Consider the following 15,797-nt stretch of genomic DNA (forward strand, 5'->3'; position numbering starts at 1 on the left):
AACAGTCTGTGAATTTTAATTATCTCTACTATCCCTGTATCCCATTGCCATGGATAATTGAAAGTTGGCCATATTGCTAGGTAACGCTTCACTCCCTACATAACTTGGCACTTAGAAAACGTTTTGCAAGAGAAGCAATTACAGCAATTGTCTCATCGAGGGCGGGTGGAGGATGGATATAAAATGACTCTTGATGATGTTTTTGCTCTTTCAACCTATTAGATTCTTTAAGCCAGTTTTGAAAACCATCAAATACATAGCTCAGTTGTTGCAACTACCAACCTGGGTGGGAGAGAGGGAGGATTACAAGAAATGTGTATCATTCAAGGCACAGTTACTTTGTTCATTGCTTATGTAAGGGCACCTGGAGCAATGACCACTACCGCCCCTTATTTCCAGCATATGGTACTGAGAAAGTTATGTGCAAGCTATGATGAAACAAAGTTTGAAGACAGAAACAAACAAAACAAAATGTAGCATTGGGAGCATGTTTGAGAAGGTGCTAAGTAATTCCAGTTTGCCCTGCAGATTTATTGGTGCTTTGGTGGAGAGGACTTAAGTTTTTCAAACTGTTCAAGCATCTCTTTTGAATTTCACTGCCTTTCCTCAACTGCCTCACGTCTTAAGTCAATGCTTTGTGACTTGGAAAGTCAGTTCAGACCTTCTAAAGCATGGTGCCTGAGACAGTTGTTGTAAAAGCTGAAACCTCTGTTTGCCATGGTCGTTCTAACAGCTGTTTCCAGACAGTCTTCCAGGAAGGCAGCTGTACCACCTCTCAGATATTATTCTGACCCACTGTGGCACATGCAGAATGCAGACTACTTTTTCCAGCAAGAAGAGCCAGCAGGCATCTTAGTACTATGCTGAGCAGGACTCATTTAGTGTTATCAACATAACTGTCAGTGTTTCCTAATATGTTAGTTGGTGGAAGAGTGTAAAACATACCGCATGGTTCCAAAAGTATATCAAATGCAGGTGTCTGGGTCAGACCAGTTAAACTCACTGATACCTGAAAAGCCATCAGGATTTGCATTTCTAAATGCCAGTATCTTCAGCTGTGTGTGGTGATGTTTGGTTTTGTTTTTTCTTTTTTGGCGGCTGGAGGGTTAGGGAAGGTAATCCTTTTCCTTTGGGGCGTGAATTGCACTGTTTAGGGTATATGTCAGTTTTCTTTCAAATTCCTTCTTAACTTCCTGTTAATTTTTTTTTTAAAGAAAGGAGAAAAATACTTTTATGTTTAAAGTTATTGTAAGTTGTGATATAGGAAAGATTCCTTGGCCTCTCATTTCTTAAGGAGTTACACGTAAGCAAGTGATGCCTATGAATTCACATGAAATCTCCTGATATTTTTTTTAACAAGGACAACTAATTTTGACATCATTTTATTGAAGTCATTTTTCCTCACCATTAAAAACTCACAGAGTTTTAGTGATCCTACTACTCCAGGTAATTTGTGCAAATGCTGCTATAGATGGATAATTCACAGAGTATTATAAACAGTAACATCATCTCCAGGTTAGGTCTGGATCTTCTGCTATGTGCTCCCACAGCATTCGGTACATGTCCTGTGCAGAACTTAGGACAACAGCAACTGATTACTTGTGTGGCTTTTGCTGACTAAGCTCTACGCATGTATCATTATGCTAAGTGCTTTGCTAATGTTTTACAATATAATCTTTACCATAACTTTGTGAGCTCAAAGATATTTTATTAAATCAATATTATAGAAATGAAAAATGTGTCTGAGAGATGTTAGGTAGCTTGCTCAAGGTCACGTACTTTGAAATTGGTAGTGCCCTAATGGTTATATGACCTCAATGGACATGACCTTAACCACTATGCAAAACTGACTTTTCAGTTGATAAGTTAATGCTGCATTTTTTTCAAAGGCCTTTGCCATTGCTTTTTAGGGGTAGTTAAAGAATGCAATGTAAGAAAGCTGTCCATGTCTTTTTTTTTTTTTCCCCACACCCATGGCACATGGAAGTTCCCAAGCCAGGGATTGAATCCCAGCTGCAGATGTGACCTACAAGACAGCTGCAGCAATGCCAGATCCTTAACTCACTGTGCTCAGTTGGGGATGGAACCTGTGCCACTGCAAAGGCAATGCAGGATCCTTAATCTGCTGTGCCCCAGTGGGAACTCCTCCACATCTTGGTATGAACTATATATAAGACTTATGAAGGGATAACTACAGAATGCAGCTATAGAGAGCAGAATTCAAAGGAGTACAGCCACACAAGACAGAAGCAGATTGTAAAAAGTGTGATGGGGTATATGGGTGATGGATAGGATTTATATATGTGTACATACAAACTTTTACTTAATGTTATTGTCACTTCTAGATTTATAAATAGACATGTTATTTAAAAAAAAAAAAAGAATAAAGAAAGTAAAAAAATCACTCCAAATCCTGTCACTGAGAAAAAAACAACTGCCAATATTCAGTGTATTTCATTCAGGATATTAAGATAATATACATTATCTTGTGATCTCGTAAATCATTTTATCAGTGTAGACAGCATTAATCAAGATTGTTATTTATGTATTATTAATTCATATTATACTCATATCTTCCATAGTTTAAAAATAAAATACTGTTATTAGTTCAATTAAAATTAATACACTTAACAAAAATGTTGACTTTTAGTTGAATTAAAATAGCTACTAAATTTAAAGTATTTCTTAACAATAAAAGGAATTATTACTAAAATATCTCAACATGAAATTTAATTAAAAACCATGAGAAATATGGAGGTTGAAATAATTTGTTTTTAACTATATTTTACAAGTTTAATCAAGCTTAAACTGTATCAATTGACTCTGCTATGAAAGATGAGGAAGAATTTTATTCCCCTTTTAATTTTCTCAATTACACTGGGGTTTAAAACTGTCAGTATTCTTAATATATATATTACTTTCTGTAATCATTATTTTAAATTTATTTAAAATTGACTATATATGCAGTACCAGTCCTTTACACACATACTCAGTCCTAAGTTCTTTATCATGAATTTTTTCCTCTGTGGGCTGGATTTCACCATCAAAATTTTTTTATTCATCAAAAAGTGGATATGTGCTATAATTGCTGAATTCTTGCCTTTTGAGAATATCTGTCTCTTGGCTTTGTTTCAGTAGTAGGGACAATTTGGCTGAGTTTCAGTTGTTTGTGATATTTTGTTTTATTCAAAAGATAATGTACATTGTCATACTGAGTGACCTTAAGTCAGAGAAAAACAAATATCACATGATATCACTTATATGTGGAATCTAATCAAAATGATACAAAGGAACCTATAAAAAAGAAACAAACTCACAGATTTTAAAACCGATCTTAAAGTTACCATAGATGACACTGCTGGGAGGAAGGAGGAATTGGGAAGGTGAGAATAACATATACACACTACTGTATAAAATAGATCATTAACAAGAACCTACTGTACAGCAGAGGAAAATCTACTCAATAGTTTGTAATAATCGTATTCGGGGAGTTCCACTCATGGCTCAGTGGTTAACAAATCCAACTAGGAACCATGAGGTTGCAGGTTCGATCCCTGGCCTCGCTCAGTGGGTTAAGGATCCAGCATTGCCCTGAGCTGTGGTGTGGGTCGAAGACACAGCTCGGATCCCACATTGCTGTGGCTTTGGCGTAGGCTGATGGCTACAGCTCTGATTGGACCCCTAGCCTGGGAACCTCCATATGCTGTGGGTGCGGCCCTAGAAAAGACCAAAAAAAAAAAAAAAATCAAAATCTTATTGGTAAAAAAAGAATGGATATATTTATATGTATGACTAATTCATTGGGCTGTAAACCTAAAATACAACATTGCGAGTCAACTATACACCAATAAAATTTTAAAAGAGAAGAGGATGTATATGGTCACACAGTTTTCTGATATATATACTACTGTGGATGAAAAAACCAACCTTGTATTTTTGGCTTCATTGGTAACTTGCTTTTTCTGCCTACAATGCTTTCTTATTTGTCCTTAAAGATCAGCATAGTCAAAATATATCCTGATTTTGACCTTCAGTTTTATTTCCATACCACTCATCGGTAGACAGTATATCCTTTTTGAATGGAGATTCCACTTTTATTTCAAGAATATAACTTTGGGAGTTCCCATTGTGGCGCAGTGGTTAACGAATCCGACTAGGAACCATGAGGTTGCGGGTTCAATACCTGGCCTTGCTTAGCGGGTTAAGAATCCAGTGCTGCCGTGAGCTGTGGTGTAGGTTGCAGACGTGGCTCGGATCCTGCGTTGCTGTGGCTGTGGTGTAGGCCGGCAGCTACAGCTCTGATTGGACCCCTGGCCTGGGAACCTCCATATGCCGTGGGAGCGGCCCAAGAAATGGCAAAAAAATATATAAATAAATAAATATATATATAACTTTGACATTATGAAACAAACACTATGGCCACTTTTGCTTCTAAGCACCTGTTTAAGTGGGTTTTTGAAAAGTGGAAATTCAATATCTCTTAAGTATTTGTGGTATCTTAAAATAGCATCCCAATTGTTTAACTTGTTTCTAGATTTTCTCTGCAAGATTCAAGGTGATCTAACCAAGTCAGTGACACCATCAACTAAAAGATATACCATCATCTTAAGTACAACTAAGAATGAAAACATACTGCTACTCACAAGATGCTATTTATTGTTAGATGTGCTCTAATTTAAAAAAGGTTAAAACTGGAATCAGAAAAGTAGGTCTTAGAATTGATAAAGTGTTCTCACTTTTCAGGTAAACCCAACCAGGTTTAGTAAAAGACTCAGCTACCTCAGTGTAGTGACTAAGGTAGTTAATGGTCAATACAGAGGCCTCCATTTTCATATTTTCTAAGTCATATCCTCATTTATCACCCACCAAAACAGCAGCCTCCATTCTAAAGTATGTGAGGTAGAGGACAGAGATAGAAACATGATCTAACAAAAATAATAAAATGGCTAAATTACTTTCAAATAAAAATGTCTGCTTTCATATTGATCCTTCACACCAAATCATTTTAAATGGGCCACATGTACCCTATAGACAACATCATGTTTGCTTCAAAGGTTGACCAGTTTACGATCTCTTAATTTTTTTCCTTTCATTTGTGTATAAAACTGAACTAATGGTCTATTGATTCTACTGTATGCCCAGCTGTTATACTGCAGTTGTACCTTATTGTCTGGTATTTTATCTTATGACTGACATAAACTCCATGACCATTTTAAGAGTGAGTCCTTCGTTGGCCATTTGTATTTCATTATTATTACCCAGTCTGAACATGATTAGGTTTAAAATGAATATGAATAAACTCTCCCCAACTGCGAACAGTTTTTACCTTATTCCTAAATATCTAAACGAAAACAAATATTAACATAAATAATACAATCAGTGGCTGTTAAGAAGGAAGTAAACAGTAAAAGGAAACTGTGGCTAATTTTAAGTTAACCTATACCCTAAGTTTAGATTATTTTAGCACCAAAGTTTTTATTAGAGGTTGAATATAAGGTTTCAAGTCTCCGCTTTAAGATTTCTATAAGAAATTACTCTGTGAGATTTGTCCATGTCAATTAACCTCTGTGAGGCTGAGTTTCACAATCACTCCGATATGTGATATAGATATAAGAAAAGGTAGCCTACAACCGAGCAGGTATAAACCCAGATAAAACTAAGATAATACTATTATTAAAATGAGGGTGATAAAAATTGATATTGGGTATAAGTATCAGCTTCTGTCATAGGAAGCTATAAAAATTGACTTTTCCATTGAAATAAAAATTAAAACTATAAATTCAAATACTTTAAAGATAGAATGCCTTATTGATACTTTTTTTTATAGTTCTCTTATAACTTTTCAGATAAACAGTAGTAACACTCTTGTTACTGCTTCATAATCATAATACTCTGGTTGAAAAAGGAAGCTTTGCCAAGTTTAGTGAAATACTTGAGACAACCAGAATTGTAGCGATCGTTTCACTTAAGCAACTATGATGCAATTAGTGACACAGGTGAGGGCATTTAAAATGCATGTTAGTTTTTATCCTGCTCATTAAAATAAAGAGGCATTTCGTTGAAGCAAGACGATTCTCTCTAAGATATTGTTCCTTCATCAAATTTCCCAATTTAACTCACTTCTGAGTTCTGGCAGGGTTTGAGTAAAGAGTATGATAATTGAATTGCTGTAGCTAATGCTATCCCCTGACAGGGAGGCAGGAAAGCACAGCAAACTTTTGAGCAGCTGAAGGTGTAATTTGGCCTAGCATGAATCTCCTTGCATGAGATGAAAAGGAAAACAAGACAAAACAAAACAGTAAATAACTTTTTGAACTACTGTGTTTTAAAGACAAATTTAAAAATCTCCTTAATGGCAACTTTTCTCAGAATCTATGCCTCCACAGTATGTGGTACAAGCTGTGACTTTCTGATACTTTAAATAAGCTTTGCATTGTATTTGAACAAAGATTTGAGTGAGAAGTCAACTTTCATCTCAAAGTGCCCTAATTAATAGGCCCTCCTCATCACAAAGCAGTGTGTCATGCAGTCTGGAGGAAAAAATGTTTGATCCACAGGCCCAAACACTAACCCAGTTCATTCATCAGTCAAAACAAAGCTATTGCAGTTGTTGGTAATTCTGAAGAGTGGCAGGAATTACGGCTATGGCTGATTTAAAAGAACGGTATCCTCTCCTTGAAAAGCAATTGAAAAGCCAAACAAAGAGACCAAAAACATGACAAGACAAAAACCAAGAAAATAATTGCAGTGCTGTAAAAATCACCTAAAGGTAGAACACAATCTGAAAAGTATTTATGGTTTCAAAATTGATGGACATTGAGTAAGAAAAATGGAGATCTCTGATATCCTGGCTTGCTCTCCCATCTTCTCCCCACCCCTAACCCCAACTCAGCATGGCAGTTCTGCCAGGGTGGGTAAAGCCATAAGGGCTCTAAGATTCTCTGAAGAAGGCAAAATGGGCTTACTATATCTGGAGTGACAGGTGTCACCCATGACCAGCGACACAGCAGTGGATGTGACTTTTAGAGATAGGTGAATGGGGGACATCATCACATGTCTACAAGCTTGATATTACGTAATTAGAAGATTGGTGTATTCCTGAGACTGAATCAGTGTAACAGGAAAAAAAAAGAAAGAGCAGACAAAATAGTTGATAATGACTAAAAACTCCTAAATGTAATGAAAACAAAAATCTATACAATCAAGAAACTCAACAAACCTAAGTAGGATAAACACAAAGAGATCCATATTTAGATACACTAAATTCAGACTGCTGAGAAAGACAAAATCTTGAAATTAGCTAGAGAGAACAAGTCATTACATACAGGAGAACAATTCATTACATACAGGAGAACATCAGAAACAATGGGGACCAGAAGTTAGATGTATTTTCAGAGTGGTGAAAAAAAATGCAAATGATCAAAAGAGTTCTATGAATTGCAAAATAATTATACAAAAATAAAAGTGAAATAAAATTGAGAAAATGTATTGCTAACAGATGTACCTTACCAGAGACAGTAAAGGAATTTCTTGCTGACAAAAAATGATACCAGACTGTAATTAAAATCCATAGGAATAAATTAAGATTGTGGGACATGGCAAATATATGAGTTAATATAAACAATGTAAATAAAAATCTATTTTCTACAGATTTATAAAAATATATAAATATATTTCCCCTTTTTTCTTAACTTTTCCATAAAGCAAAGGGTTATAAAAAGTGATAATTATAACTCTGTTGTCTGGGTTCATGATACCTACAAACATAATGGATATGAAAATAACTGCAAAAAGAACGGGTGAAGAAATGGAAGTATATCAGAATGAAGTTTGATACTTTAATCAAAATTGAGTCACTATTAATATGAAGTGGCTTGTGAAAAATTAGTATGCATATTATAATCCTTAAAACAATCATTTAGGAGACAACCAAACCATTCATTTAAAAATCAACAGAGGGACAGAAATACTATATTAAAAATACTTATTCATCACTAAAGAATGCCATCAAGGAGAAGCAATAAGTGAAATATAAGACATCTAGGAAACAAATTATAAATGACAAATATAAATCCAACCATACCCATAATTACTTTGAATACAAATGGTCTAAATCAACAGGCAAAGACTATCAGGGTGTATAGGAATAAAAAAGCAAAACCAACTATAAACCATTATATATATCCATCTTAGACAAAGAGACGAAAATAGATTGAAAGTAAAACGATGTAAAAAGACTCATCAAATAGTAAACATAAGAAAGCCAGAATGCCGTTTTAATACAAGACAAAATAGGCTTAAAGGCAGAAAATATGAGAAGGAATTTCATAATGATAAAAGGGTCAATGCACCAGGAAGATACAGCAATTATAAACTTATATGTACCTAACAAAATAGGCCCAAAACATTTGAAACACAAAGCAGACAAAACTGAAAAGAGAAATGAGTGATACAACACTATCAGTGAGAAAGTAGAATACTTTCCTCTCTATAAGTGGTAGAACTAATCAGAAAAAGCATAAACTATATAGAAGACTTAAACAACAGTATAAACCTAACAGTAGCAGAATCCACATTATTTTCATGCATTATTCTCCAGAATAAATCATATTAGGCAATAAAACAAGTCACAATACATTTAGAAGTAATGAAATCACATATGTGATCTGACCACAATCAAAATACATTAGAAATCAACAACAGAAAGAAATATGAAAAAACCCCTAATATCATTAATTTTAAAAATACCATTCTAAATAACTCATGGATAAAAGAAGAAATCACAGGAAAAATATAAAATATCCTGAAATGAATGAAAATGAAAACACAACATGTCATAATTTACTTGATGCAACTAAAACTGTGCTTAGAAGAAAATCTGTAACCGTATTTTTTACATCAGAAAAAAATCTCTAAATAACAACCTCAGTTTCCACATTAAGAGGCTAGATATCCTCGAGCAAACTAAACCCCAAACAATCAGAAGCAAAGAAATATGAAATATTAGTAGAAACACTAAAGAAATAAAAAGCAGAAAAACAAATTAGAAAATCAATGACACGTAGTTTTTTGGTTCGAAAAACTCTAGAAATGCAAATTACCAAAAACAAGAAGGAAAAAAAGGAGACATCTTTAATAATCCTGGAGAAATAAAAATACTTTATAAGGGATTATTATGAAAAACTTCATACCACCAAAATATACAATTGAGATGAAGCTGAAAAAAACTTTGAAAAAATAAATTATCAAAATTGACTTAGGAAGAAACAAAAAAATCTGAATAGTTTACAAATATAAAGAAATTAAATTGGTAATTCAAAATATTCCCACAAAGAAAACCCCAAGCCTGGGTGAATTTTATCAACAAAGGAAGGAATTATAAATTCTTAACAGATTGTTTTTAAAAAAAATTAACAAAAGGCATAACTTACCAGACTGTTTTCTGAAACCAGTATTGTTCCATTACTCAATCTGACAAAGATAATCCACAAGAACTACAAATAACACCTTCTGTTCAGGTATGTAAATTCCTTTTCAAAATATTAGTAAACTAAATAAAGCAGTATATACCACAATTGTTTTAGTTGGTTCGGGCTACTCTAATGAGATACTGTAAACAGAATACAGTAACAGAAATTCATTACTCACAGTTTTGTCGTCTGAGACATGCAAAATCAAGGTGTTGGTTGATTTGCTTCCTGATGATAGCCCTGTTCCGGGTTTGTAGATAGCAGTCTTCTCATTATACCCTGAATGATGGAAAACAGAGAGAAACAAGCTTTCTCAGCACTTCTTACAAGGACACTAATCTCATCATGAGGGCTACACTCTTAAGAAATATTCACATCTAACATAATCCTTAGTGGTGAAAATTTACGCTTTCTTCCAAAGATGAGGAATGACTCCAATAAGTGCATTCTTGCCACATCTGTTCAACCTTGTACTGGATATCCTTGCCATGGCATTCTGTCTAGAAACATACTAAATAAATAAATAAATAAATAAATAAAATTGCTTTATTTGCAGATGACATGATTTTCTATATAGAAAAATCCTATGGAAGCCACCAAAATATTTTTAGAATTAATGAAGGAATTCCAGATCAGAAGCTAAAAGACCAACTTTATTTCACTAGCAGTGAACAATACAAAAATGAAATTAAGAAAACCATTCCAGTTATATTAACATCAAATAATAAAATACCTCCAGATATATTTTATATTCAAAGAAATGCATAACTTATAATTAACACTACAAAACATTTACAATAAGTGGAAAGACAACCATGTTAATGGATCAAGTGTTCTCACAGACCTAAATGTAAGAATTAAACTATGAAACTTCTAGAAAAGAAGGGAAATCACTGTGATCCTAAGCTTGGCAAAGTATTCTTAGACTTCAAACGCAATCCAGAAAAGAATTAACTGATAAATTGGAATTCATCAAAATTATTTTTGTCCTTCAAAAATATCATAATGAAAATGAAAAGTTAAGCCACAAACAGAAAAACATTTGAAAATCATATATCTAATAAAGGACTTATGTGCAAAATATGTAAATAACTCTTACAACTCAATGAACACAAACAATCCAATTGAAAAATCATCAAAATATTTGAAAAGACGTTTGAGAAAATATATGAATGGATAATAAGAATGTGAAAATATGCTCACATTATTAATCATTAGGAAAATGCTAAATTTATAAAGAGATTCAACTTTACACCCATTATAATGGCTACAATCAAACTGTTTTCTGAAACTAGTATTACTCCATTACTCAATCTGACAAAGTTAATCCACAAGAACTATAGGCAAATATCCCTATTGTTCATATACGTAAAATCCTTTTCAATATTGTTGGAGAGAACACTGAAAAACTAGAACTATCATTCATTGCTAGTGAGAAGATAAAAATGGTAGAGACACTGGAAAATGTTTCTTTACAAATTAAACACTTATTTACCACAAACCTAGTAATTTCACTTGTAGGAATACAACCAAAAAAAATTTAAATCTAAAGCCACATAAAAATGTGTGTGAAGGTTCATCACATCATTATTCCTAGTAGTCCAAAGCTAGAAACAACCCAATTGTTCATCGACTGAGAAAAGAGTAAACAAATGTAGTACATCCATATAAAGTATTTGGCCATGGAAAGGAACAAACTACCAATTCACACTACAGCTTGGATAACCTCAAAACCAGTAGGCTAAGTGATAGGAGCCAAATGTAAAAAACTACAATGCACGATTTATATATTTCAGAAAAGGTAGTTATAAAGAATGAAAGAAAACTAGTGGTTTCCTAGAGTTGGGTGTGGGAGTGTGGATTAACCAAGAAATGGCATGTACTAAGACCGCATTATGATGAAGGTTGTACAAATATAAGTTTAAATTATAACATTTTTGAAGTTTGCAGTGACTATTGCTAAATTCGGTGCATTTACACTTACCAATTGATCACTAATTGAAACAACTCACTGAGAAAATAAACTCTAAGAAAAATAAAACCTAATTTGTCCTTGTTCTCATGGTGGATTGCTGGAGGCAGAAAGGATACACAGGTGACATTCTTTTTCCTTCTCTATGTACAGGCTTACTGTCCACAATTCCTAGAAACTTTCCTCTTCAGTTCCAGGATTAAAGGTCCTGCAGGGAACCCATCTTTGACAGCAACAAAGTAACCAACCCAACAACAAAAAAAAGTTCTATTTCATTGCCTCTATGCCTACCTATATCTGACATTTGAGGCTACTTTCTCCTGTTGTCCTACTGTCATGGCCTCCTTTACAGATGAGATTGAAGAGGCAATGTAATATTTGTGGGCAAGAACCCAATTCGTGGAGACAGCCAAGTCCAGGACTAATCATTTTTAATTCTACCATTTACTAGTGCAAAGGCACTGAAACAGCTTCTTGACGTTTTTACCCACAGATTCCTCCTCTAGAAGTGGAGGTGATAATGTTTCCCTCATACAGTTCTTTTGAAGATTAAATTAGTTATTACCTATAAAGAACTTGCCACAGTCTTTCACACTTCAAAATAAATCTGAAATATGACTACTTTTTACCTCTTCCCGAGTAATCTCCCTAATCCGAGAGCACCATTTTCCCCTATGCAACTAAAATAGCTACTGAATTACCTTTCTGCTTCTCCCTTTTGCTTCCTATTAACTATTGTTCACCTAGTAGAAGACATTTCTAAGATGATGATGTCACTCTCCTCCTCTAAAATACTTTGGGGGTCTCCTACAAATCCCTGTATTATCTGCCTCCCCACTATCTCTCTGGCCTCATTCCTACCAATATCCTCCTTGATGACTGAATCAATCTTACAATTCCTAAAACTCAGAATATCCTGCATCTTAAAGTATTTTCCCCTCTGGTTTACCATTTTGAAATATTCTTCTCCTAGATAGTCAAAGAACTAATTCCCTCACTTCACTCAAGACAATGACACCCCCCCTCAAGAATCCCTTTCCTGAGCCCTCTAACATATCACTCTATCACCCTGTCCCTTTAACTAACTTTATTCTTACTACCAAATAATATGCATTAACTTTTTTAACTGCTCGTAATTTTTGTCCCTTCTAGAATATAAGCAAAATGAAGAAAAGCCTGCCTGGTCCAGGAACTTCCGCATGACACAGGAGTGGACAAAAAAAAAGAGAGAGAGAGAGAGAGAGTGAAAAGTATTTTGTAATTTTATTGTACTTCTGTATAGTTGCATTGCTATATTTTGGGGACCTACAATAGTGCCAGGCACACAGGAGACTCTCAATAAAAACTGTCTAATAAATAAATAATAAACTGTAATTCCTCAATATATTTAAATACTGTAATTGAATAAGACGAGGTAATCTGAGTAATTATTAGCTAAAACACATAGCACTGCAATCAATTTCCTAATCATAATTAAGTGACTATTAAAATCCTCACATATCTTAATGGTCATTAAAAAAATCAAAACAAAAGCAAAAACACTTTCTATATCAACTGGATAACATGTTTCAAGATCATACAAGTACTTACATGAAAATTAAATGGAAAATAAATTCAATACTTTTCTATATAAATTCATTATTGATTTATTACTATCTATTTCTGTTTCAGCATTAAACTTAATATAATCTATCTCCCTTAGGGAGCCTCACAGATATTTTAAGACCACTACACATAATGCTGCTCTCTTAAGAAAATAGGAATTTAGCCCTACGAACAATTAATCATGGCTTCCTGGAAATGTTGCACAGACCCAGTGTTCCCACAGCTATTCATCTTCTTCCTTATAAACTGTCTTATTACACAGTTTAACTGTTTGCAACCTGAGCTTTCTATTATATATTTATTTTATAACTACAGTAAAACCCTTCCTTAAAACACTATGTAAGACCCGAAAATTCAATCTCATAAAATGCTATGGGAATAAGAAACAAACTTCTGGTTGATAGAGATCCTTGTTTTGGCTACAGGATTTAAATCCTCCTTGATTTCTGGACCATTGTGGGGGAGGTTAATAATTTAAATACCCATAGTGATAACTCTAGGTTCCATGGGTAGGTAGAATCTGAGAAAGTTGCTTTTTAATTGGTCCCAGGAGAATCCCATTAGGATCCACAATTGACCTCCATGTGAACCTAGCTGGGTTATTTTGTGTTTCCACCTGGTCTTGCCAAACTTTTCTCCTTTTCTTCCTGCTGTCCTCCACCCATCCTTAAGAAACTTGTTTAGAGGATGGGAGACGACAGCCAAGTGAACTACATCTAAATCTATATTATAATAAAATCTTATTAAAAATTAAATCTAGCGTTGCCATGAGCTGTGGTGTGGGTCACAGACACAGCTGGCATCCCGCGTTGCTGTGGCCCTGGTGTAGGCCGGCGGCTACAGCTCTGATTAGACCCCTAGCCTGGGAAACTCCGTATTCCATGAGAGCAGCCCAAGAAATGACAAAAAGACAAAAAAATAAAATAAAAAATAAAAAATAAATCTTTTTAACATAATCAGACTTGGGGGGTGTTGGAGTTACCATTCATGAAGTAGTTAACTTTGCCTATACAGCTATCACTTTACCTCCCACTAGCCAAGTACATCATCGCCAAATGGAGGGGAAATAAAAGAAACCAATTAAAAAAAAACTTACAAAAGTGTAAAAATATTCTTAGTAGTAGCCTCCAACCACCACATAGGTTCTGGCCCGGGTCTGACCTCAGCATCTTTATTGGCTGCTTTCTAGCCTGAAGCACCGTCTCTGCTTGACCACTTTCAGGAACTTGTGTCAGGCTCCTTGGCCACCACTGATGGGAAGACTGTGCTTCATCCTTCCTCTTCTGCTAGGCGGCCCCCTCTGCGTCCAGGAGCCCCCAAGGGGGTCCTCTGCATCACAGTCTCCACTGACCTCTGCTCTTGCCCTCTTCAGGCCCCCCAGGCTCTTCTTCTAGTGGGCCACCCATTGCTCCCTCCTGTGCTGGAAGTTCTGGGCTTGCTGTTTCTCCCTCTGAGCCTTAAGCTTCGGCTTCTCTCTCTTGGCTGCCAGGGTGGCCTGTAGCCCCTCCAAAGTCCTGTGCGCCAAACCGCACAAGCAGCATATTCTCCTCCCCACCACCCTCCTGAATCATAATGAGCTGTAGATTAACCAAAGCCCAGGTTCAGCCTCACTAGGTAACTGCTGGCTAGCATTGTGCTCCCAATCGGGTTCTGCTTCCACAGCCCAAGACCATAGCCACCGGCTTACCCATGTCCTGGAGGTAGCTTATATTGGTGAACTTCTCCTGGGAAAGCTCCATCATTCCACAACATGTGCCCACGAGAATGATTTTGATGCTATAATGGCAGGAATCCAGGTCCTGGGAGTAGGGACTGTAGCTGATGAGACGTCGCTGCTTGATAGTCTTCAGGTTCACCTTGAGTACGTTGATAGGGGAACAGACTCTGGAAAGTGGTGGCCATGAGCTTCAGGTGCATGCCATGAAGGCCAAAGCTGCTCAGCACCAGGTGGGCACAATATAGCTCAAAGGTGTGGTGCTGGCCCAGCGAAGAAACCACGGCACACAATAGTGTGTACTTGCTGATCGAAAAGGTCAAGACTGAGACTGCTGAGAAGCGCACTGGCTTAACATAAACATTGATTTCCACTTCGCTGAAGACCAGGTAGTATGTGGCCCAAAGGGTCCAGCCAGGAGCACACAATCCTTCAAAGAGTTAGCAGCCCGTGTCTCTCTGAGCCGCTGCAGATGCAGGTTAACTTTATACCACCGCGAACGCTTCTGCCACTGCACGCCTGGGGCAAACACCCAGTGCGGCTGCGCAGCGTGGACCTGGGGGGTTGCGGCGCCGCGTGCCTCTGGGCGCATGCGTGCACTCCTGAGGTAGCGTAACCATCCTCACTGTGGCATAACGTGGGCTCCTGCCTGAGGCCGTCGTTTCCAGCAGCGACCTGATCACTTTCTGCACCATGGCGAAGAGTAGCAGGTAACCCACTGTGCTATATACACATAGAGGTTTAAAAATCTGAGAAAACTAAGATTTCTGTTTTCTGACTGGGGTTTAGGATGGGCTCTGTTGCAGAGAACGGGTAAGAGTGAAATAAAGTTGTGAAATAGGCATTGCTGTTGGGAGGCTCGGAATCCCTTTGCCTTGACAAATGCTTAGAACAGATGCTTTCGTTTCTGATTACTTTTGCAAGTTATTCTGAATCCACACGCCCCCATTTTGCCCTAAGCAGCTGATGACACATATTCCTGCATGGGACAAAGTATTTCCTTTGGATTTTCACTCCTTCAAACTCTGGCCTTTGG

General features: G+C 36.2%; 1 protein-coding gene across 1 annotated transcript in view; it reads right to left on the reverse strand.

Moving 5' to 3' along the window:
* Window positions 1–15,465, reverse strand: part of LOC100523114 (suppressor of SWI4 1 homolog) — a 69,551-nt gene extending 54,086 nt beyond the window's left edge. The window contains 4 exon segments of the mRNA XM_021083173.1: window positions 9,649–9,749; window positions 14,735–14,919; window positions 14,921–15,161; window positions 15,164–15,465. Of these exon segments, the coding sequence (XP_020938832.1) occupies window positions 9,649–9,749; window positions 14,735–14,919; window positions 14,921–15,161; window positions 15,164–15,353 (717 nt within the window). The 5' untranslated portion in view covers window positions 15,354–15,465.

This window comes from Sus scrofa, chromosome 2, assembly GCF_000003025.6.
Source record: "Sus scrofa isolate TJ Tabasco breed Duroc chromosome 2, Sscrofa11.1, whole genome shotgun sequence".
Lineage (NCBI taxonomy): Eukaryota > Metazoa > Chordata > Mammalia > Artiodactyla > Suidae > Sus > Sus scrofa.